Source organism: Macaca nemestrina, chromosome 9 (genome assembly GCF_043159975.1).
Source record: "Macaca nemestrina isolate mMacNem1 chromosome 9, mMacNem.hap1, whole genome shotgun sequence".
Lineage (NCBI taxonomy): Eukaryota > Metazoa > Chordata > Mammalia > Primates > Cercopithecidae > Macaca > Macaca nemestrina.
This window is the reverse complement of record NC_092133.1, coordinates 86,135,749-86,160,422: the sequence shown is the minus strand read 5'-3', so window position 1 is coordinate 86,160,422 and position 24,674 is coordinate 86,135,749. Positions and strand designations below refer to the sequence as shown.

At 48.9% G+C, this 24,674-nt stretch overlaps 1 protein-coding gene across 28 annotated transcripts in view; it reads left to right on the top strand.

Annotated features, from left to right (window-relative positions):
* TMEM273 (transmembrane protein 273) overlaps positions 1 to 23,189 on the top strand; it is a 34,078-nt gene extending 10,889 nt beyond the window's left edge. The window contains exons 2-8 of one of the 28 annotated variants that reach the window (XR_011607924.1): positions 9,750 to 9,803; positions 10,720 to 11,005; positions 11,926 to 11,956; positions 13,265 to 13,347; positions 16,091 to 16,114; positions 17,211 to 19,486; positions 22,016 to 23,189. Coding sequence is in view for 24 of the 28 variants with exons in the window: in XM_071069975.1 (XP_070926076.1) it covers positions 9,750 to 9,803; positions 10,720 to 11,005; positions 11,926 to 11,956; positions 13,265 to 13,347; positions 16,091 to 16,114; positions 21,521 to 21,746 (704 nt within the window). In the remaining 4 variants the exon portion in view is untranslated. Of the gene's footprint in view, positions 1 to 9,749; positions 9,804 to 10,719; positions 11,006 to 11,925; positions 11,957 to 13,264; positions 13,348 to 16,090; positions 16,115 to 17,210; positions 19,487 to 21,520 lie in introns of all 28 variants that reach the window. The other 27 variants (XR_011607927.1, XR_011607926.1, XR_011607928.1 and 24 more) reach the window with 27 other exon arrangements.
* Positions 23,190 to 24,674: the final 1,485 nt, after the last annotated feature.

Genomic DNA, 24,674 nt, shown 5'->3' with positions numbered 1-24,674 from the left:
ACCCTAGAGTCCTAAGGAACAGAGATCCTCCCAAACTGCAGATGAGCCCTGATTGTTGAGTCACATGTGACACATTAAGACACTTTGGTCAATTTGTAATGACTGTTCACCCTCCATGCTGCTGTGAGACTCTTCCTCGGACCCAGTAACTCAGGCTCAGGCATGCGAGTCTGAAGAGGCCATGTCAGTTCCTGGGGCTTTCCCATGAAAAGAGGCCACTGTCCCCAAGAGAGGCCTTTGTCCTGACACTGGCTCTAGGACCCCACATACACACATATATGCAAATGCAAAGACAATTTTTTCTTTTTTATCTTGTCAGGAAATGTTTTGAGAGTTTAGGAACCAGGTCAGCACTCGGGCAAAGAGAGAGGGATGTGTGTGTGCAACGGCTCAGTGCAGCTAAAAGTGAGAACCCGAGTCGGGGAAACCACAGCTTGTGGCTGCCCTGGGAACTAGAGAGGGAGGGAGGAACTGCTTTTATTTCAATTTCCAAAAGACCAGATTCCCAGATAACAGCACTTCCCCCCTCCACCTGGTGGTTTCCTTTGGGGACTGAGCATTGCCCAGAGCTCTAGGAGAAAAGCCAGGGCTTGGGTAAGGGAACTTGCTGGTGAGTCTGATGACTCAGACCCCATCCTTGGTCCTGGAGGGTCTGTGGTTCCAGGTGGCCCAGGCCAGGCCTGGCTTCCTTCTGCTTTACCCATCTGACCCTGCTTCCCCTGGGGGCAGGCAGCAGGGCTGCACCTCCCCCTCTGGAAGGGACCCTTGAAGAGTGGACTGCAGGGCCCTGGGGTCAGGGGGACTTTGGCTGGACTGTGCATGGGGCTTGATTTATAACTTAAATCTTTAGACATGTGGCATGCTCTAGGCTCTGCAAATGTCAGGAATTGCCTTAAAAACTAACTAGAGTGGAGATTCCTAACATGGATGCTAGTGCCCCGCAGGGCTCACAAATGGCCTGTCATGGTAAGTGGAGGCCGATGGGTTTACTAAGGGGCTCCAGTTTAGGCTATGTGCTGCTGTTTCCTCTGCAGCATCATGGCCCCTTCCCTGTGGTGCAGGACAGCTGTCATCCCACAGCTCTGCTCCCTGGACATGCACTCCCCTCGGTCAGGTCCCTCAGGACTCCAGAGCAATGTTTCCCAGAGGCTGAAGAGCACAGTATGAATATTGCATGAATAATAATAACCCCACCACTTAGCGGTTATGCAACGCTTTCCTCTTCCACAATACTTTACCATCATTAATTAGTTATTCTGCACGGCTTCCAGCCTCCCCTGCTCTCTATGCAAGGCATGCCCTGAGAATTGATCCTGCAAACAGGCCTGTCCTGGTCTGAAGCACCAACATCAAGTGGCCAGGCCCCTCTTCGCTGGGATTGTACAGGCTTTGGGAGGCCTTGGCTTGGCCACTTCTCATAACAGCAGAGACCTGTGCCCTTGCTGGGGAGCACTACCTCCTTTCTGACCTGAGCACCTTCCCAGAGTGCCTCTCGGTGTGCTTGGCTCCCTGTTTCACTCACGGCCCTTAGGAAAGTGGCAGACGCCGGTCTTAGGTGGTGGCGTGCTTGCGTGTGGAAGGGCAGCTGCCGCCTGCACCTCACTCTGTGCACACACTCCTTCCAGGGACTTGTCCAGCCATGCTCTGTGTGCAATGGGGCCACTGAGCTGGGAGCTGTGTTGTGTCTGGTCCAAGGCCACTGGCTGAGCAATGGGTAGCAGAATGGGGACTCAGATATCTTGGTTTCAAATACCCTTCCCTCCTACCCGCCATGGGGGTCATGATGAGGTTTCAGATCCCCACAGAGAGGCTCAAAGGTGGGGCAAGCCCTTTCCCCAGTGAATAGGGTCACTTAGGTGTCCGGCTGTGAGGCTTCTGATCTGGCCCTCCCTGGATACCACTGTCCACCCAATCATGACAGCCTCAAGTTCCTCCTTGTTCCAGAAATCCATGTCTTCCTCAAGGCTTCAGCAGCCCCTTCCCAGGTGTGGCTCAGTGCTCACATGTGTCACCACACCTGGTCAGAATGGACCCGGGACACCCGGGGGGCCCTACCCCCTTGGAGGAGCTCCTAGCCCTGGTTAAGGCCCAGGCCAACTCCCCGCCTCCACCCCTCCATTAGCCTGAAAAGTTATTGATCAGTTTGTCTTCTGTAAGCTGAGTGTTTTAATCCCACTGTGTGAATCTTTAAGAATTAATTAGGAAAGATTGCTCAAGAAAAACAAAGCGGGCACCAGTTTTGATACCTCCTGGTCACCGACTGTTATTGTTTCCCTCTTAATTATGATGCTATTTCTGGAAGCTAGAGGCAAGCTCCCTGGTGCATCTCAGCCTGGGGTGGCTTCTGTGTGGCCCTCCGTGGCCTCCTGCTTCTAGTTTCTGCCCAGGGTGGCGTGTGTCGAGGAGAAAAGGCACAGGGGCATTGTAGCAGGCAAGATATGAGTGGCCAAGCACTCCCACCTCTGGGAGCAGAGTGGCCACGGGACTCTCCTCTCTGCTCGTCTGAAAACCTTATCTGTCCACAATGCCAGCCACATCTTACGCCAGTATCCCCAGCTGTTCTGTCCCTGCTCAGCTTCTTTCTTTAGCTCTCAAGCCCTCTGTACCTTCTTGAATCACCTGACCTTTGCTTGTACCTTGTCCTCTGCTTGGTCACAATCCCTGTCTGGGTACGTTCCATTCCAGTCCCTGCTACCACCTCACTGAGACTTTATTAGCTCTAACTGGTCCTTTTGTTTTTAATTTAAATAATGATATCTCCAGGGGAGCTTCTGTGACACCCCTAGGCTGGGTTAGGTGCCTGCCTTGGCCCACCTGGCTGGCTAATCATTGTACTTTCATGCATTAGCAGGGACTGCCGTGTGTGGAATTCCTCAATCACTGCCTGTCTTCCAGAAACCTTAGCATCAGGGGCTCAGGGGTCCTGAGCTGGAGTTGCCAAGCAAGTGGTCTGCTCTGACTCCAGGCTTCTTGTCTTTCTGTGGATGGGGGAGCAGTCCATGGAAATCAAGGAGTTGTCTGAAAGCTCCCAGAGTCCCCCTCGCCTCCCCCCACCCCACCACTGCTTTGCACTCCCTTTTCCTGTGTGTCCTTTTTGTACAGCTCTGCCAGGTAGGTTTGGGTTCTGCTCAAGCCTAGTTCCTTTCACAGAAAGCAAGGACCACAAACAGGCATGGGAGGGGTCGGCCGACGTCCTGTTTAGAGTCATGCTCTGATAAGACTGGAGGGTGATTGAGGAAGAGAAATCTCAGGTGGTTCCGGGGTTTGAGATGGAAACTCTGAGATTTCTGCAAGTCTTGATCTAGAAGGCTCTAGACTCTGGCAGAAGCCAAGTGATGCTGGAAGTAGGAGGACTGTGTAGCCAAGGCCCACACACCTATGCCCCTGCATTCTGCTTGAGAGAGGGCTGAACAGGTGCTATTGCACTCGGGGTAGGTGTGCTTCATTTCCACTTTCAAACAGCCCCACGGAGTGCCTGAGAAGCGGACCCATTTGTGAGCCCTGAGGCAGGGGCAGGGCCTGCCAGCACCCACACCACCCAAGAGAGCTAAATTTAAAAAAGTATACCTTGTGTTTCAGTCTGACCCCAGGGTCCACTGACATTGCAGGGTGTCACAGGATAAATGAACAGAAAGGCAGGATTTGTCTCTGGCGAGTCTTCTATATGTCAGGGTCCTGCATCCCCATTTTCAGATGAAAAAAGGGAAGCCCAGGATCAATCTGCTGTGTGAAGCATAGCTGGGCTGTCTCCCTTGACTCTACACATCCGGTTTCTTTTCTGAGCCTCTTGGGTGCCATGAGGTGCCAGCCGGGCCTCCAAGGCTCACAGCGGGCTGAAAGATGGAACCATCATAGTGTACATGGTCTCAGAGCAACAGAGGAAATGCTATTGCCCCCGTTGTCTCTCTGTGGCTGAACTGTACTTGGATCCTAAGCTCCGTACCACTCAGTACTTACACTAGATCTTATCTCTTCAAGCCACTTTTGGTTTAATACTCAGTTCAGACTTCTCCCATCCACCTCTCCCGGCATCCCCCAGGAGAAGAGTCTAGTTCTCACGCATCATCTTGCTCTTGGGAGAAACAGCTTCCCCTGGGTTTTTTGTGGCCTTCATGCCATAGAGCAAGCTGCAGACTGGGGCCAACAGTGCAGGGGAGAAGTGTGATGCATGGAAGGGGTGATCCTGGACCAATGAGAGCAAGGGGGACTTTCAGAGGAGTGGCTTTGAAGGATAAATAAGCACTTTCCACAGGGATGAGGGAAAGGCATTGCAGCAAAGAGAGCAGCAGCCTGTGCAGAGGCTTGGAGCCATGCATGTTGCATGACTCGCAGGTCCCAGGCCGGCTTGTGTGGGACTGTGTGGCATAGCTCCGCCTTCACAGCCAGCCTTCTCTGCTCCCATCTCCCAGTCTCCAGTGATGCCCTCTCAGGACCCATCACCAGAGTCATTAGGATTCCTCTGATTGCAGATGACAATTACTGAGCTCACATAAGAGTAAGAAAAAGAAGCAATTTCCTTACTGAGGTGACTCAAAAGTCCAGGGAGAAGTGCTTCAGGCACAGCTGGATTCAGAGGCTTCAAAGTATCTTTAGGACTTGGTCTGGGCTCAACCTTCTTCAGCAGGGACTTCAGTCTGCAGGTTCCCTGCAGTGGGCAAACTCAGGCCTCCCTCGGCCCCATAGCTCTCAGCTCCAGAAGACATTCTTGCTTCTCAGTTTCCCCTGAGGCCCTGAGTTGGGTGTCACTGATCTGAATTGGATCATCTGCCCCACCTGTCGACCAATCACAGTTGACAGGAAGAAGAAATATGCTAATTGGTCAGGCAGGGTTCACACATTCCCCTGGAGCCAGTCCTATGGGAGTCACGTGGAGTGCCTCCCAGTGTGCTTGGCTCCCCACTTTGACCACGGCCCCTAGGAAAGTGGCAGATGCCCATCTCAGGTGGTGGCATGCTTGTTTGTGGAAGGACAGCTGTTGCTTGCACCTCACTCTGTGCACACACTCCTTCCGAGGACTTGTCCAGCCATGCTCTGTGTGCAATGGGGCCACTGAGCTGGGAGCCATGTTGTGTCTGGTCCAAGGCCACTGGCTGAGCAATGGGTGGCAGAATGGGGACTCAGATCTCCTGGTTCCAAATATCCTTCCCTCCTACCCATCGTGGGGTCATAGTGAAGTTTCAGATCCCCACAGAGAGGCTCGAAGGTGGAGCAAGCCCTTTCCCCAGTGAATAGGGTTGGCTGGAGTTCTGGTTGTGGGGCCTCTGGTTGCTCAGAGGAAAACCGAGGTGCTAGTCAGGGGAGGAAGGCAGGCCATGTACCAGTGTCCACCCTGCACTCTGTTCCCACTTCCTCCAGCTTGTGAGACTGAGGCTTGGGGAAGGTGCTGAGCTTTGCCTGTGACACTCTGATCTTTTCTTCAGTGTAAATCTTGTCTCCCTGGTCACTCTGTGAGCTCCTTCATGGGGGACTTAGGTCTTTGGTTGCTCTTTGATTTCTCCTAGGCCCTGGGGCCCCAGGGAACACCCTGCAGGCTCTTTATTTACATGTGTGAGCCCTGTTAAGAGACTAGGAAGCCTATCCTAGACATTTGAAGCCACTTCCTCTAGCTGAGAATGTTGGAATTCATGAGCTCTAAAGTTAGGAGCCATTCAGCAACATTTAAGTCCCAAGATGACTATGGGCAGGCATCATTGACAAATACTTAGGGCAGCCTCTCCCTATTTTTAGTTCAAATACTTATAGAACGACATCTGAGTGCACGCACGCCTACTGGCCCACAACTGGGAATCCCACAGCCCGATTCTGCCCAAATAAGGGTGGCAAAGAGTGCCAGTCCCCCATCGAGGGTGGACCCAACAGGTGGACAGCTCAGAGAGGCCTGGATGCTGGGGATGGGCTCTCAGCAGGTCAGATTCCAAGTGAGATGGGGCAAAGCTAGGCCGTGCCTTCAGCGCTCTCCAAAATAGCTCATCTCAGCTTGTATAGAGCAGCCCTGCCATCTTCCTCCCCAGGAACTGGGGTGGCTGCCCTCCCATGTTTCTGGGGGTCCATAAGACAGAGGGCCATCCACTCTTGCAGAGGGCTCCTTGCTGTTGGGAGAGCCACTTACAGAGCAATCTGTGTGATGCATGCCTGAGATGGGAATAGCAGCTGTGAGGGGGCTGGAGCCCACTATTTTGTCAGGGAGGCACAGAGTACCAGGTCCACATGGGGCACCAGGGAGAAAGCAGAAACTCTAGAATCTAGAGCCCTTAGAGTGGCCTTGTGCAAATTAGGAAAAGCTCCCATGGTCAGTGGCTGATCTGACCACACATGGAAGCTACACAGGTGGAGGCTATGGAAAGCCCCTGCATCTCAGCAAGCCCTCTGGAGGTAGCCCTCTGCCTTCTGCTCTGTGCTTTAGGCAGCAGCAAGGGCTGTGTTCTGGCTCTCTGACCCTATACAGTGTGGACAGTTCAAGGGAGGCAGCCAGCCAGACTCGTGCAGTTGGTGGTAGCAGTCAGAGGGGGTCAAGCCAGATTTGGCCAGAACTTTGCCTATTATGGCCTCAGCAAATCTACAGGTTGGAAGGGGGCCTGCCCCACACAGCCCCACCTCAGCCCCGTGTGACTCTCCTGTGGGTGCCAAGCTTCCCCCTCCTTGCATGAGATCCCGGAGAATTCCTGCAGAGAAAGTGTAGTGCAGCACCTGCTGGTCCTTGTGGGCTTCCTCCTGGGGTCTCCCACAGATCTAAATGTAGCCAAGGCACTCCAGAGACCTCTGGCTGTGATATCGAAGCAGGCCTGCTAGGGCCAGCCATCCTCCAGCTACTTTGCAGAGCCAGGGGACAACAGCCAGTGCTGGAGGCTTGCAGTGGGTCTACGGCCCAGGGGGCCCTCCCCAGCTCATGACCCTAGCAGGAAGCAGGGGCAGGGCCGGCCAGGCTGCTGTCCTGAGCATGCACCCTCACCCAAGGGCTCATGAGTGTGTGCAGTCACAGCTCCAAGCACAGGAGGGCTGCATGGAGGGATTTCCCTCCCTGAGGAGGGGAAAGGCTGCCGCCGAGTGGCCGAGGGGCTGGCTCGCAGGAAGGGCTGGGCCTTTGGCTGTTTTGAGTGCACAGCTGGGTTCTCCGCCCACGTTGGTCTCCCTGCAAGTGACTCAAGGTAGTGGTGGAGTTGGGGTGGTGGTGGGAATTCACTCAGTCCCAAAGTCAGACCCCAGGGAGGAGAGTCTCTTTGGGGTCAGGGATTAGGGGAAGCCTCACAGCTTGGAGGGGACACAGGATGAGACATAGAGGATGGTGTCTAAGGGACTGGCCTCTGTTGGGGGCTGAGCTGAGGCTCAGCCAGGGGTCCCAGCCACAGAAAGGGGCAGAAGGAGCCGAGGTTTCAGGGCAACACATTTGGGGAGTGAAGCCGATGAGGAAGGATGCGGGACAGCCTGGCGAGAATGGAAACTGTGATGCTGCTGGGGAGACCAAGGCCAGGATTGGGGCCTTTTGACGTTAGGGTTTTCTCCTCTTCCTTTCTCTTCCCTCCCGTTGATGGTCTGAGTGACTCAAGCACAGCCTGAGTGTGTCTCTTGAGCGTCTCTGTGTGTACCTCTCTGTATTTCTCGCCCTTTCTAACCTGTGTCCTTCCTTCCTCTCTGCTCAGATTTCATCTCAGGCTAGCATGAATTTTCCATGCCAATGCTGCAGATGAGAGCAATGCCTACCAAGGGAGGACCGGAGGGGGAATCAAGCAACATGCTAGCATGGCAGGGGGAGGGTGTGGGGTGAGGCTGCGGCTCAGGGGCCTGGCCCCACCCACTGAGGCCCTGCCCTCTGCTGTCCTCCTGCCTTCTGCCCACTAAAGACAGAGAGAGATCAGAGGTGTCAGAAAGGGTCCTGTCCCAGGAAAGGGTGAGGACATAGCACACACAGCTCTGGGTTGGGAGTATTAATCTGGAAATGTGCTCCCACCCACTGCCTTCCATTGAATATAAACCTTTGCCCCATGTCCGGAATGATGTTCAACCTAGCTGGAGCAGCAGGACTGATTTAAAGAAATGATAAGACAATGGAATGAAGCTGATTGGGGCTTCAGAGAACAGACAAAATCAGGGTCATATTGTGTGCGATGGTGTCTGTGTGTGTGAGCAGATGTGCTCACATGGGGCTTGTGATCTGTGGGAAAGAGAGAAGAGGTCACTGAATTTCCAAAAATATCTGTGATTAGAACAACGCTGGGAAATTTTGCTTTAGAAAAAACTTGGGGAAGCTTTATCAGTCTACAAAGTTAGGCTGCCAGAAAAATTCTGAACTCTAGTAGGACAATCCCTCTCTCCACCAAACACACAAAGAGCAAAGCTGTCCCTTGCAGAACTCCAACCTACCATGCCACTCTGGGCATCACTGAATGTGGTCAGCAGACAGGGTTGGGTGGAGGATGTCTTTGCTATGATGCTTCCTCCATCATACCATCTGGTCTTTTCCAGTGAAGTCACCGGCTTCCCTTTGTGAGGAACAGGAGTGGTAGCACTCTCTCCTGCTTTTTCCTGGAAGTTTGAAAGTGAGACTCAGGCTTGGATCTCACCATTTGCCCATCCCCAGCCCAAGTCCATGCAGCCCCGCGGCTTGATGGTTTTGGTGGTGTTGTATCTGTTAGTTCCTTGGATTCATGTTCGCGTCTGCAGGCCTCCCTGGGCTCTCAGTGCAGACCTGCCGTTTCCCACTTCTCTTGGCACTTGGGTACATTAGCAAGACCACGATGCCTCCCATTCCTCATTTTGTGAATGGCAATAATAACAGTATTTATCTCACAGAGTTGTTGCTGTGAGTATTAAATATCTGTCTCAAAGTAAGTGGCCAATAAATGTGCACATTTCTCTCCAAGGACCTCACGTCTGAATCGCTCTTCTACGGCCCTGTTTGTGAGCAGTGTCTCCTGTCTTAAGGTTTCAAGGCTTGGCTAGAAGAGTGAGGGACCCTTACAGCATGCTCTCTTTCCTTCTTTCCTTCCTTTTTTTTCCTTCCTTCCTTCCTTCCTTCCTTCCTTCCTTCCTTCCTTCCTTCCTTCCTTCCTTCCTTCCTTCCTTCCTTCCTTCCACCAACGTCTATTAATGCCTCCCGCGGGCCAAGCACTGCATCAAATGCTGGACACTGTACCATGCAGTCCAGGGTGAGACCAGCCAGAAGACGCATTGATGTGTTAATATGTGAGAAGCTTTTAGGATGGTGCCTGGCGCACACTAGTGCCATGTAAATGTTGCTACATATCGACATGGTCAGTTATGGCGGGCAAGCACCACAGCTGTGGAGCACACTGGGGTCAGCTCACTCAGGTCTGGGGAGTCAGGGAGGAAGTGGCATGGAGCCAACACCAGGTAAAGAAGGAGGGAAAGAAGATGGGGCCAGGCAGAGTGTGTGGCTCCAAGGCAGGAGATGCCCTGGCTGTGTGGGGAACTAGAAGCACCAAAGCCCTGCTGGATTAAGGAGGGCCTTGGGAGCCACAGGGGAGCCTGTGGAGCAAGCTTGGGTCAGAGTGCAGGTGTTGGAAACTGCTGAACAGCTGACTGAACTGCATTGGGTGGAGACGCGTTCCTGGTCTGAGTTTTGAGGGAGCTCTGATGTCTCAGCAAGGCTCCAAGATGCTCCATGGCAATTGGGAGCCCGCCTCTGTGCTCCTGGGGTACCTGAGGCAGGCTTTCCCAGGCCTCTGAGACTGGGTGGCTAGGGCCACAGCCAGCTCTGTTCTAACCAGGCTCTGGGGTTTCTTTCTTTGCAGATGTAGGAGGAGCTCAAGTGCTGGCAACAGGCAAGCCCCCTGGGGCTGAAATCGGTAGGTGGCTGCCCATGTTATTCTGTGCACAGGGTCAGGGGCAGGAAGGAGACTCCCACAACACACAAGCAGAGGGCTGCAGTGCTGGAATTGGTTCCCTGCTGTCAGCATAGGGAAAGGGGCACCTCACCTCCAGGCCCTCCCGAGTGGCTGACAGCTTTATTTTGGGGGGCAACACCTTGCATTAAAGCTCATCCACACAGGAGGCATGATACCTCAGGGCCAGAGATGCGTGACTCCAGCACCCACAGAGCCCTATCCTGCAACCATGGGCCCTGAAAGCACGCTCTGCCAGGCTCACAGCCCTCATCGGTGCCTCCCTCCACCTGCGAGCTTCCAGCCTCTCTGCCCCTTAAGGGCCTCATATGCTGGCCAGGCTCAGTCTGCATGCCTCACCCTCTGAGAAGGCTCTGGATGCCCATGATTCCAAGCCAACCCAGCCTCTCCCGTCATGAGCTCCTTCCCTGCCCTCCCCAGCTGACTGCAGGCTCCTCAAAGGCCAGATAGGCCTTATCCATTCTCCTGCATTGCTCACCATAGAGCAGGCAATTAACACACACCCAATAGATGAGTGGATGAATTAACGAAGGGATCGGTGAGGAAGGGCTAGGAGGCTCAGGCGGCCAGAGAAATGAGCAACTCACCATTTGGGGCAGGTAGCCAGGTGAGCTTCAGGGAGCGTTGAAAGGTGGGAACAATTCCCACAGCTGAAGGAACCAGGGATGGTGCTTCTGAAGGAGGGGATGGGGTGCAGGCAGAGGCTGGGAGCAAAGTGACTCCTGGGAGAGTGGAAGGTGAGGCTGGCCTCAGCCAGTGGGAGATGGCGTGTTAAGGGCCACATGCGTGCTTTGGACCTCATCTGGAATGTAGAGGGAGCTGCAGGTGACTGAAACCCGGTGTTCAATTCCTTCCTGAGTTTCAGATTTCAAGTACGCCCTCATCGGGACTGCTGTGGGCATTGCTGTATCTGCCAGCTTCCTGGCCCTGAAGATCTGCATGATCAGGAGGCACTTATTTGACGACGACTCTTCCGACCTGAAAAGCACACCTGGAGGCCTCAATGGTGAGGGATGCGGTGCTCAGGCCTGGCTCTGCCCGACGAAGCCAGGCACCGAGGGCCACTCTGTGATGCTGGCTACAGCAAGAACGAACCCACAGCGCAGAGCCCAACAGGCTGTAAAGGAAGGCAGTGACCTCTCCAGGTTTCTGTCTCTCTTACTATGTCTTTGCCTCTGTTTCTCTTTCTTCTGTCTTTCTCTCTCTGTCTATTTGTGTTCCTTTTTCTGTTTCTCTTTCCATCTCTCTGTCTTTCTGTGACTCTTTCCCTCTGTACCTTTCCTTTCTGTTGCTCTTGGCAGTCCTGAGAATCACATTTCCTGGAGAAAGGTGGGAGAGGAACTAAAATTGGCTTCACACAGAAATTTCTGTTCTCTCATCCAAATGATGAGATCAAATAAACCCAGTGCCAGGAGGCAGTGAGGTTGGTCGTAAGTGTGGGTGGATGGTGGGAGGTTCTGTTGACTGTGTGGGTCACGATGCATTTTTTTTCATAAATTGGGAAAGTCCTTCTCAAAACAGTACTGAGTAGCCCCTCAGATAGAAACTGAGCTGGCTGATGTGCACCCTGGCACAGTCCTCCGCCTCCTTGGCACCCAAAATGCAGTGTTGATTTGCATCCCTTCTCTCAGGGTATCACCCCCAAACTCATCCTCTGTTGTATTAGATGGCTCAGTGCAATGATGGTGCAGTTTTCCACGGGGTGCTTCTGGGGAGAACAGAGCCTCACTGTCTTTCTGGAAGATGTGATTATGATCCGTGAAGATAAACAGAAGGGGCTGGTCTGGGCCAGGAGAGGAGGAGGCTTCCCAAGATGCTGGGGTGTGCATCACCCGAGGGGCTTAATAGGCCATGGGAGTTTGCTTATCCTTGAGTTTGCTTATCCTTGTGTATCCCCACAAATAAGGGGAGGAAACAGCCTCTTCATCACATGGCAGCCAGGCCCCGGATCTCTCGAGGGCATCATGAATGAGAGGACCCAGGAGAGGGAGGTGAAAGTTCTAGGGAACGCTCTGCACCTCTTGTCACAGGACCCCCTTCCTAATGCCCGGCTTTCTCTGTTTAGACACCATCCCGCTAAAGAAGAGAGCCCCAAGGTAAGGTCACTGCCCACATAGTCAGGGAGGGGTATCGTGTTCTCTCCTGTCTTGGCCATGCCACTCCCTTGCCTGTCATCCCCAGCCTTCTCTGCATTCTGGCATGCTTTCTAGGTGACTAGAATTCACCTCATGACACCCTCCTTACACTCTCTCCTCCTCTGGACGAGTGGGCAGGTGTCACAAGAGTGAGGGCCACAGGATACAGTCGTCAAAGGAACTAGGGCTCGCCTCTGCACAGCCTGGATTAGATCCTGTTCCACCTCCACTCAGACCCCTTCAGTGCATACCTCTGACACTCAGAATGAGGCCTCCAGCCCCTGTCACTTGGGAGGTCACATGTGGTTTGTTCCAGGTTTCCAGGCTTCTCTGCTGGCATCAAAGTACCCTGCTCTTCTGCACAGAGCCCATGTCCTCAGGGATGGTCCTGCCTCAGGACCTTTGTATTTGCTGTTTTCTGTCATTGGAATGCTCTTTGCCGGAAAGCTGCAAGCCTCACCTCTCTTTTCATTCAAATCCCTGCTTCAGTGTCACCGCTACATCATAGAGGGCCTATTTAAAGTACAATCCCCTCTCGACTCCAGCCACCATTCTCTTCTCTTTGCTTGGCTTCAGTTTTCTTTATAATTCTCTGCACTAGTTGATGCTATATGATATATTGATTTGTCTATTTTGTATGAATTTCTTTCTAAAATGTAAGCTCCGGGCAGGTAGGGTCTTCCTTTTCACTTCTCTAGCCCAGCACTTAGCACAGTGCCAGGGACGAAGTGGATACTTGCATATGTGTTGAATGAATGAATAAATAAATGAACATGAGGCCATGGGCTAGGTGCTGGGGGTCAAGGAGAGAGAAGTAGGACAATCTCCTTCAGTCTACAGGGGAGACAGGCAGGTCTCAGGTGGTGGCTGCACAGTGAGGGTGGGAGTCCCGGGAGGGCTATGGCAGGCTATGTGTGTGTTGCCTTGTGTCTTGGGGGTGCAGAGGGCTGCATAGCCACTAGGAGGTGCAGGGGAGCCTCAGGTTACATGCGGAAGGACTAAGAGAAGCTCAAGAAGGCAGAGGGAACCCTAGCATATGTAAGCATCATGGGTAAAACCTGCAGCTGACAAACATGCCATGTGGCAGAAGTAAGTGTTTCATGTGACGATGTGGAAGGAAGGGCTGGAGAGATAAGTAGTTTCTACGCATGTACAGTCAGAGGAGCTGGTGCTAAGCAATGGAGTCTGAAATCTATCCTGAAACTTCTGGTCGCCTACTGATGGATTCTAAGCAGGGGAGGGATAGAATAATTTTTTGTTATCTGGTAGCATGGAGGAGGGCCCAGCTGCAGCCAGGAAGATGTGTTGGAAGCCCGGACAAAGACACAGGCCTGGTGCAAAGCCCTGCTGGAGTAAGTCCGGGTGGAGGCAATGGAGAAAATAAAAGATGGGAACAAAGTTAAGGAAGAGCTGGCCCAGGGACCTGGGATGAAGGACTGAGACAGCCACTGGAGGAGAGAAAAGAATCTAGAACAGCTCAGAGTTTTCTCTGAGCTGTTGCCCTTTGGGAAGTTGGTGGGGAGCAGCTTTGGGCAGTGAGCTGATTGAGATGATATTTTTTTTTAACATGGTGAACCGAAGGTTTCTGGACACTTCCACGTAGAGGAGATGTCTAGTAAGTGGCTGGCATTTAGGACAGAGGCCTGGGCTGACACAGGGATAATGGCTTTTAGAAAGTACCCAGAGCCCAGTCTCACCCTCCAGTTCTTCCATGGGACCTGGGACTGGGTAACTTCCAAGCAGTGTCTATTGAAGGAGCAGATGGATTAATGGCTGCATGAGGGATGAACGCATGGTGCACTGTGGCTGCAGGTCATCACTCATCAGCCCTCATGGAGTCATGCCCTTGGGATGAGCTGGACATGGATTGTCTTGAGAAGTTCATTTTTTGTGTGTGCGTGTGAGGATTTCTCCTCCCTCAGATATTGTAGTTTTCAGCAGTGGTTTCTGATTGCGAAGCATTAAAGCAAGTTTCATCAACTCTGTCTCCCAGCATTCCATCTCTCCTTCTGTTTCTGACTCTCACTCTCCTTCTCTCTGTCCCCTCCCATGTCATCCCCCCGACCCCAAGTTTGTGTCAGTCCACTGGGTCCTGGGCTGGAGAAAACAGGGGATATAACTTATCATCCAAGACAGGACTGTGTGAGAGTGAGAAGAGACTCTGTAAAAGTTACACCAGGATGATGGGTGTGAGCCTGGACTGTCCTAGGGAAACAGATGTATGGTCAACTTAGGTTGAGTGGGCCTGTGAAGTCTCCAGGACCTGGTGGCCACACAGCACTCCTCTTGCTGGCCATGTCACATTCTGTGCACTCAGGACATGTAACCAGCTTGAGTGGGTTTTGGAAATGTGTGGTGGAATTGGAGATATTTCAGGTTGAGGGACCAGAGATGCCATGTGTCCCATTTCTCTCTCTCTCTCTCTCTCTCTCTCTCTCTCTCTCTCACACACACACACACACACACACACACACATATTCACACACACCCAGACCCACATTAGCTGAAGTTGTCACATTCCTTTTTATAGAAGAAACATGCCGAACAGCTCCCAGTGCCCCCAAATCCACTGATGTGGGAGAGTGGAGTTCCGTGCTGGCCACCTCTTCACACCCCTCCCTTCCCTTCACCCTAAGAGGCTTTCACCCTGGGGCAGCTCTGTGTTCTTCTAGCCCTAGGGGGGTTGGCACAATCACAGGTTCTCCTGAGCATGCAGCTGTAGCACCTGGCCAGGAGGGTGTCCCAGTCCCCACTGACCCAAGGGCAGCACTCGGATGACTGTGGGTTGGGCGCTGAGTCAGCCTCTCCCACCGTGGAATCAGGGTGGACTGGCCATAATAAGAGTTTTCACACAGGGCTCTTGGAGGACATGAGGAAGCTAGATTGAGTCTGGAAGGGCAAGAAGGATTGACTCCCTAGAACCTTTGTTGCCTTTGTGGGTCCAGGTAGCCTCTGTGGTGAGGAGTACAGGAGGAGTCTCTTTTGAATGGATGGGCTGTGTTGGCCATGGCGAAGACTCTGGCACCACATGGCCTCAGGGGCCCTCTGTTGGGTGCTTAGGTAGCCAGGCGGAGGACACAGGCTGCTGTGGCCAGCTCAGGCCCTGTGGTTAGGAATATTGAAACGTGTGGGGATTCTAGCCCAGTGACCTTCTCACCACAGGGAGGGCTCTAAAGTGCTGGAGCTCCACCCAGCACAGGGACGCTACCTTGACCATCCGAACTCCTGGCACACATTGACGGGGACTTTGAGTTAAGGCACTTTGCTTTGCAAATCGCCAGACCTTGAACCAGACCATGTTTCAGGGACATCTTAGCCGTGGACTTGACATAGAATGAAATTCCACAAAACCTGATCCTTAATCCTGTTGTATGTGTGTGCACACATATGTGTGTGTGTGCATGTAGTGCCTGTGTATATGTGTGTGTATGTGCGTGTAGTCATTCATGATGGACTCTGACACACATACGTCTGTGTGGGAAGATGCTGCTGTGAGCAATACAACACAGACCCATTTGAAAACACTGCTGAATGAGCAGTTACTGTGCTTTTTATGTTCTTTTGCATGATCATCTAAGAAGAGCATCTCTGTTATATGTGTTTTTTGGAAGTTCTGGGTTATTTTGAGCCATCAGGGCTATAGAAGGCATTTTTCATAATCCAGGAAAGACGGCTCCAATAGTTATTCAACAATGAACTTTTTGAAAGCAAAGTTCATGAAAAAACATGAAGGGATGCTAGAGGAAGCAGGTGGGTGAGGGAGGCAAGAAATAAAGGCCAGGAGAGAGCAGGGCTGGGAAGCAATGGCTGGATGGGAGTTCATGCCCCTGATAATACATTGCCCTCACCACGTACAGGGAGCTGTTCTTGGCAGGTATCGTAACAGAGCTCCTCTGCAAATAGAGGGACTTTCAGAGAGAAGCAGGATTCAAGTTTCCAAAACTAACACTAGATGGAGTCAGGCTGAGTCATGAGGCAGTCAGACCCAAAAGAGCAAGCTAATGACAAGCAAGCCACTCTCCTGCAGCAAGCTTTGCACTGTCTTTCTGTCATCTAAGGCTTAGGCAATAAACATACTTTTATTTTCTTTTGCAGGAGAAACCACAATTTCTTCGAAAGGTGAGTTGTAAGAGTGATCACTTGTCTTAAAATGAGGACAGGCAGTCTCTGCCCTGTGGGGCTGCATGGGTTTTCGGCAAGGCCTCTCCCTCACCCTGGCCACGCGGGAGGGGCAATGATGGCCATGGCCAGGAGCCCTCATGCCAGGACAGCTGTGAGACCAGGAATCAGCATCACCTTGGGACGTGCTGGTACTTGGCAAGATTTAAAGTGAAGCTGTGGGGCATTTGCCCAGTTAGAGCTGAGAAAACAGAGTTTTAACAGGATAGGTAAGCTGTTTTTCATTCTCCAAGACCTATCCTATGATAGTGTCCAATCTAATAATTAGCCAATTTAGTCCATTTGGTGAAAAAAATTCCCAGACATCTCTTCGTGTCATTATGCTATCAGTTTGGCTGGGTATTTGCATCTCAGTGCTGCTTTGGGGTCTTGGAGTGGACGAAGCCCGTATGTGGAGGGCCAGTCTGCAGAAGGGGACAGGATCTTGGACCCCTGATTGAATGAGCCTATGAATGAAGACTCCTAGGAATGAAGGCATCTTCACCAGGGTTTTGAGAATCATTATTTCACAATCCACCTTCCCCAGCTTTTTCCTCACTTCATGCGCCATGAATGTGCCAAACCCACTGAGAATTTGCTCCCTGTCTGACCAGCCCAGGATGGTCACACAGTCCTGGGGCGATCTCTTGATCTTTCTCTCACTCTCCTGCTTTATGAAAAAATTTCAAATCCAAAGAAAAGTTGAAAGAACGGGACAATCAAAATATATACACCGTTCACCTAGGGTCACTCATTGACATGGTGCCCCCTTTGCTTTATCTCTGTGAACATAAGCATTTTTGACTGATCTACTTGCAAATTAGTATAGATACCATGATATTTCACCCCTGAATACAGCACCATTGTGTCTCCTATTGTGTGTAATCACAATACAATGACCACTCCTAAGAAAATTAATGCTAATTTAATATCATCTATTATATAGTCCATATTTAAATTTCTCTGGTTATTTCAGAAGTATCTTTTATTGCTCTATTTTTTTGTGCTATTTTCCAATCCAGAAAAAATATTTGTATTTATTTTATCTTTTTAAAAGTCTCTTTCAGTGTTGAACAGCCCCTCTGCTTTTTATCTTTATGACATTGTTGATTGAGAAGTCCCTAAACCCCGTTGTCTTACACAATGTCCCATTTTCTGGATTTGTCTGATTGTTTTCTCCTGAGTGGATTCAGATTGAAGTTTTTGGTCGGAAATACCACAAGGTGATGTTGTGTACATTTCATTGTATTGCATCACTGTTGGTGATGCTTCGTTTGCTTGGTTAAAGGAGTGACCACTAGATTTCTATATTTGTGGAAATTAGAATTTTCCCCTCTGAAATGAATGAATAATACAAAGGGAGGCACTTTGACACTATGTGAATATCCCGACCCCCAACAATTCCTCACCTAATGATTTTACTCTATTCATGATCCTGCTTGAAGCAGTTATTGCCATTGGTGATTACAAAATATTGACTTTCTGATTCCAGCATTTCTTCTATATCTAATAGCTGACATTCATCTAGAAGAAAGCCTTTTTATTCTATCTCCCCTTTCTCCTTTTTCTTTTGTTGAGGATTATTACTGTGAACTTCAATGCATTTTAATCCATTACCATCATGATTCTTTCTGATGCCCAAATTGTTGCAAATTTGGCTTGTGCAAGTCACTTCTTGGAGGCCCCTGTGTCCTTCAGACAGAACCTCATTAGTCTTTGAGCACATGCTAGACTTCTGACAACACAACATCTGAGACTCACCTTGTCTTGTTCCCAAGAGTAGCACAAAGGTCTAATTTTCCCAAGGGTCCCTGTTTCTTTCTCTTTCTCTCTCTCTCTCTCTCTCTCTTTTATTTTATTTTATTTTAATTTTTACTATGGAATGATTTTTAGAAACTAAGATCTGGGCACAATGTGTGCTCAGGGCTACTGAGGTGTCATTGATTCTAGGCCCTTTCAATGGACAGAGTCAGGAAATGTGCATTTAAATTACAAACTCAGTATCATAAGATTTTTTCTAAGCTTTCCCTATTCCATATGTCTAGATTGCCTTCTCCAAAGTAAAAACCCTGCTTTTCAACCACATAATATTTTTACTCATTTTCTCTATTCTATAATACACACAAAATACCTCCAGAAATTAGAGCACTATACAGCGGTAGACCTGCTCTGTAAACTTGCACATTTCTTTGCAGTGGCTTTAGCCCTCTAGGTATGTACAGCCAGAGTATTGTGTTCAAATGAAATTAATTATATTCTCTGTGTGGTTATGTTATCAATTGGATAGAGAGTCAGAAACATTTGTTTTAGTGTGTATTCTATTTTACTATTTCCTGTTTTAATCTTTTAAAATTTTAATTTACATAGTTTTGTAAACAGAGATACATGTGTGTCATGTACACGATTCAGAGATAAACTATATAAACAGATAAACTCGGAGAAGTGTTTCTTTTGTAACTTCACTCCACCGTGTTCCTACCTACTGCTTTGAAGTTGCCATTTTCAATAATTCCTGGTTTATTCTTTCTGTGATACTGTTACAAAAATATATTTAATTAAAAACACTTTTATATAGACACACATTTTTAAAAATAAAATTAGAAAATGTTTACATATAGATGTATACATCTGGGCATATATACTTTTTCCAGCACTTGGATGGTTTTATTACTTACTCAGATGTCTGATCCATTTGGCATTTATTCTGGTGTGTGGTGTGAGTTACAGATCCAATTTTGTTTTTTTCCCAAATGGCAATTGATTTATTCCAATACTATTTTTTAAAACCACCCTATTTCACCCGTGTTTCATTTGCCACTTTTATAATGTTCTAAATTTCTGTATGTACTAGGGTATTTCTAGACTTTATTCTCCATTGGCATTTGTGGTTATTCATGTGCTGAGGGCTTCCTAGAGAGGCTGAGCCTAGAGAGGCTTCCGGATGTGCTCTACCTTCTGATGGGCCTGGTTCCCTCCACCCGCACACATTATGCTTCCTTTGCAGGGGATATTCTTGCTAGTTTATTCCAGCTATTCTTGCATATTTATTTTTCCGTATGAACTTCGGAATCAACTTCAGAATCTTTCCACAGAAACAGAAATCTTTCATGGTGTGGGGGCTGGGGGAGGTCCCAGTGGAGAGTTTTATGACGATTGCTTTGTGTTTTTGGCTACCAGGTTTTTGTATAGACCAAAGCAAATAAAGTAAAAATAACACACAGAAAAAAAGAAGCAAACATCTTGGTATTTAGATTGGGATTGCATTACATTTACATATTGAGTTAACAACGATTTACTTCTTTACGATGTTAAGTGGTTCTCCACAGAAAAGAGGTAATTTTTTTCATAAAAAGTTATCTGATTTTGTGTGTTGCTGTTTTGTGTGTTTCAGGAGAGTTTTCAGATTTTACTCTTATAAGATTGTCATATATTTTGTTATATTTATTCATAAGTATTGTGCCTTTGCTGCTTTCAAAATAGAGTTTTTGTCATGATGTCGCCTACCAGGTCTTTGATTGTATTTTGATTTTGGGGGATTATGTTAACATTATAGGAGTTGCCTTGTTGCCTGCCAAATCCAAGGCAAACAAAACTTCATCCACTTTGATGATAAAAAGAGAAGTCATTCCTCGAGGTTAATAGGCATATTTTGGGAAACTTGTCACTTTCTGTAGTTGGTGAATTTGCACAGATCTGTACAGATCTGGGCAGATGCTAAAAGGAACAATGTAGATAGACCTATGAGAATGGAACTGGAAAATAATGCCTTCACATCTGAACTACAAGCTGTTACAGAGGGTGAGAATGCTTGTTGAATTCTTTTATTATTTTTCTGTTTTCTCCTCTGTCCCTTGAGTTTTTACGATATTATGTCATCTGCCAAAATATAGTTCTTCTTTCCCAATTGCTATGCCTCTAATTGTTTTCTCCTCTCCGATTGCATTGACTAAAAACACCAATGTTAAATAATAGTGGGAAAATTGTGCATACAACATGCCTCTGACAGACTTTGATGGGAAATCCACTAGTGGTGTCCATCAAGTAAGATGCTGGCTCTAGGGCTGAAGCACACATATCTTACCATGTTGAGGAGCATTCATCAGTTCCTATTTTACTGAGTTTTAAAAATCAGAAATGTGTGTTGGATTTTGCTAAAGATTTTTTTCAGTATTAGCAGGCATAAATGTATCCTAAAGAGATGAACCCTGGGGCTAACCAGAATGTATAGGCACCCTCATTATTAGTTTCACTTTTGTTGTTTTTTTTGTTCTTCTCTCCTTGTTGGTCTATGTGATTCTTGGAGGATGTGGTCAGAGATTTGGGTCTGTAGCCACTAAATTGTAGGGTATGCAACACTCTTGCTCTTTCTCATGATGCCAGCCTGGAGTACCATGCAGCCTAATTCACCTACTAGTCCAGCCAGCAGATGCTACCCCAGACTCTGCCAGCCTTACCTTGTTTTCTCCAGATTGTGCCTGGCTCTCTGGTGGCTGGTGACACACCCATCTGCAGAGGTATCGCTACCTGTCAGAGAGCAACTTCATCCATGAGGTAGCTCAGCAGTGTCCCTTCTTCTGTTCAGGGCAGCCAGGGGCGGGAGGAGGCTGCTCTCTTGGGCTGCCCATCCACTCTGAGTATTGGTATCTCAAGTGCGAACCTGGCTAACCCCAGCTTCTTTAGATCCCTTCCTTATCAACACCTGATGGGGCCTTTTAATGCAGGGCTTGTTAAAGACAGTAGGAAGGATGAACCCTCTGCTCAGCCTCTGGTCCTCTAAACCCCATGTTCCTCTGGACCTTCCGTCTTTTAAAGGAGAAAGAAAACCCTGACGGCCTTTGAGGCCCTTGCATGGAATCCCTTCCTTTACTTTCCTCGCCACTTCCTCTTACCATATCTTGCTGGTTTCCAGTGTCTCTCTTGTCTTTAATGTTGGTTCTACTACCATCAAGCTCTATATCCCTGACCATGACCTGTGTCCTTGGTCCTCAAATAGGGGGTAGTCAAGTTTTTGTCTGTTTTGTCTGTCTGTTTTATGGCCTTTGATGTGGCTTGTCCCACATCTATCCCGCTTTCCTGCTGTTGCTGCCCCATCTCTCATGGGGAGATCTTAGCTGTCAGGAGATTGTGACTGAATATGCACAATGGAAAGTCATAAACAATTTCGCATCATTCAATGTAAACATATATACCATTCTATTATATTCCAGATGTCTATGTGAAACTACAGTGAGGGTGTGAATTTGGTCTTAAGGCATGGAGGTATAAGTGAGTTCCTTAGAAGGGTCTGCGTCCTACTTTCAGCCCAAGTTCTGTTGTATCAGAGTCTGGTTTGTTGACTCATCTTCTCTTCCATGTTCCCCTTTTTAGACACCTATGCTGTCCTTCCCTTCCATCAAAGCTGGTACACCAAGTATGGAGAAGTCTCACCCTCTGTAACAGCTTGCAGTTCAGATGTGAAGGCATTATTTTCCAGTTCCATTCTCATAGGTCTATCTACCTTGTTCCTGGTAGCATCTGCCCAGATCTATGCAAATTCACCAACTACAGAAAGCGACAAGTTTCCCAAAATATGCCTATTAACCTCGAGGAATGATTTCTCTTTTTGTCGTCAAAGTGGATGAAGTTTTGTTTGCCTTGGGTTTGGCAGGCAGAAAACAACTTCCAGGTTGAGCTCTCCCCTTTACCCAGAAGCCACTGGCCTTCAGGTTCCTTTCTATGTTGCACAAGGAAGTGTTCCACCTTGCAGGCTTTGCTGATGAGCTTTTTTACCTGTTTAATTGTGTGAGTTGCATGAACACATGCAATAATTAGAGCATAGTTGCCCTCTCAATAAGTCTTCCAGGTGGTTCTCTTCCTTTCCAGAGATGCACAGGTGATTGAGCTGTAGGTGAGCAGTGATGTGAAGAGGGATTCTAGCTCTGTGGACAGCGGCCCACGGTTAACGTCTCAGGATGTTCTGCATTCGAAAACCCAAGGCTGGTAATGAACTTTCACATGGACTGAATATTGGAGGTAAATAATAGAAGGAATAGACTATACAGTGCCTCTGTCCTGAAGGAAACTATCACGCCTCTTCTGGAAGAAGCGGACTGCACAGAGGAAGCCTTGAGCGCTTTAGCCTGCAGTAGGAAAAGGTGGACACCAAAAACTTCACCCTGTGTTGGAGCTGTTCATGCTTCCACGAGGGCATGGTGTCCATGTCCGTGAAACCTACTACAGAAAATGGCTCATGAAAAGGGGAATCGGACCCAACACACAGCTTCCTATGCACTGCCATCTTCTCATCAGTTAGGCAATACTTTGTAGAATGATTAGCTTCACCTCTTAGCTGCCAGAGGATCCCTTCTTAAAGATGAACTCTGTGAAGATTCGGGAGTCCTGAAACATGGGGTCTCCGGGATGGTCTCCAGCCCTATCGATGATGAACACTGGCCTTCTGGAGGGGAAATGGCAGGCTGGGCTGGTGTGGGAGGAAGGGCTTTGGCATTCATGGAATGGGCCTGCTGCTCTCAGACCTTCAAAGGACGGAACCAACAAAGGACCAAATAAGAAAGCAGATACTGTGCCTTGTAGAGGGCCATGAATGTCAGTTATTATTTTTTCTCCTTATATAAATTATTTTGTGGTTATTATTACAATGTGCATGGCTGTTGCATAAAAGACATGACTGGTGGAGGCTCAGGAAAGCCACGTCATTCTACAGTTGCCATCAGGCTAAGGCCCCATGAGCATTTCTCTCCCTTGTAATATTAACCCTGTGTTTCTGGGATCACATCATGAAATTTTCTTTGCTTTTCCACTTTCCAGGAAATCTTTTGGACTGGGCTGCCTTCTTCATGTGTGATGAAAGATGATCTGTATTTCAGAACAAAGTGCTGTGTTGTCATAATTTGCCTGACTCCCAGGGCGTCTCTTATGCAACTTGATAACGATGCTGTTCATTAGCAGCCTTTGTTAACTGATAACCAAGAGTGGTAACGTGATACTCATAAGCAATTTTCTGTGTGTAAGATAAAATAAACCATCTTGTATGGGATCTGCTAATTGATTTGCTTCCTTTAGCAGCATTTTAATTAAGACATCTGGTTTGTGAATGGCAGAAACACTTGTGAACTGAAGGTGAAAACTCCTGGACTCTCAGCCATCGTTTTACCTTCTGTACATACAGCAAAACCTTGGTGTTCTCTCCCCGACCCCACCTCATGACATATTTTCCTAACACCACTACTGCACTCTGGTTTGGTTTTAGCCCCACACAAAGTTTCCCAAGTGAAGAACAGAGAGAATTATGCTGAAGGCCAGCGTCCTCTCCTTGGGTCATAAAGGCCGACATCATATGGGAGGCCAATGGGCAGGAGGCCCTGACATTGAGGTCTCCCTGGCTTACACTCCAAACCCAAGCTTAATATCTTCCTTCTAGATGGCCTTCTAGTCCTATTGGAAGCTCTCTGAAGCCCCCCTCGACAGCTCCTCTCCATAAGAGCAACTCCTGGGGACACAGGGTCCAATGGGCAGTAGCTCTTGGAAGTGACTGAAAGGAGTCCTAACAAGCCATTGGGTCTGCAGTGTAGCTTCTTGAGTCAGGGCCATTCCAGCATGGTTGCCTCACCCCATGGTTTGACAGTATACTAGCAGAGGCCAGAGTCTGGGCTAAGCCCCATCCTCCCAGCCTTGTAAGTTCTGGGACCCCAGGACACATACAGCTTCCCCCACCACAGCCCGCCAAGCATGGAGAACATCAGACCCAAATGGAAGGGGACAAATGGTTCTCAGATGTCAGGAGGAAGAGTCATCCTGCACAGGAAAGCAGGTCACAGATGGCTGCAGCCAGCCAGGATCTAATGAAGTGGCAGTGGTTTGGGGCCTCCAGGATTCAGTATGGGAAGGAGGGGAAGGTGAGATGGGAGAGGGTTAACTGGCAAGGTCAACAAATTAAAAATCATCTATATATGTATCAGTCTATATATCTGTAAATTAAGCGTGTTTACATTGAATCTATACAAATTAATACATAAACAATTAAATATGTGTATGTATGGGTGTCCTCCTCTGTGTGTTAAAAGTACACATATCATGCAATTTTAGGAAATAAATGCAGGTTTGGAGGAATTAATAAAAACTCCTTTCTAAGCCGGCAGGGTTGCTTAGACAGAGGGAAGCTGAGCTGAACAGAACCTGAAGATGCAACCTTTTCATCATCAAAGTTGGGAAACAGCTGAGAGGCAGATGAGCTAGGCAGTTGGAAATAAAAATATCACTGCTATTGTGATTTTCAAATGAGTCACGGCATGCCAGCATCCCTCTGCATCCTCTAGAGTCCCTGCAGCATCCATGCTGCAGTCCAAGCAGGAAGTGAGCATGGCCCAGGTAAAGTGCTGGCAGCAAAGAGGCAGAGAATTGGGGGTGGGGGTGGGGGTTGGGATAGACCTTAGGGGAAGAGATACCAAGACTTGCTGGTGGATCAATCTGTAAGGGAGGCAGAGGGAGTTCAGCACAACCCTAGGTTCGGGAGTCATTGGCT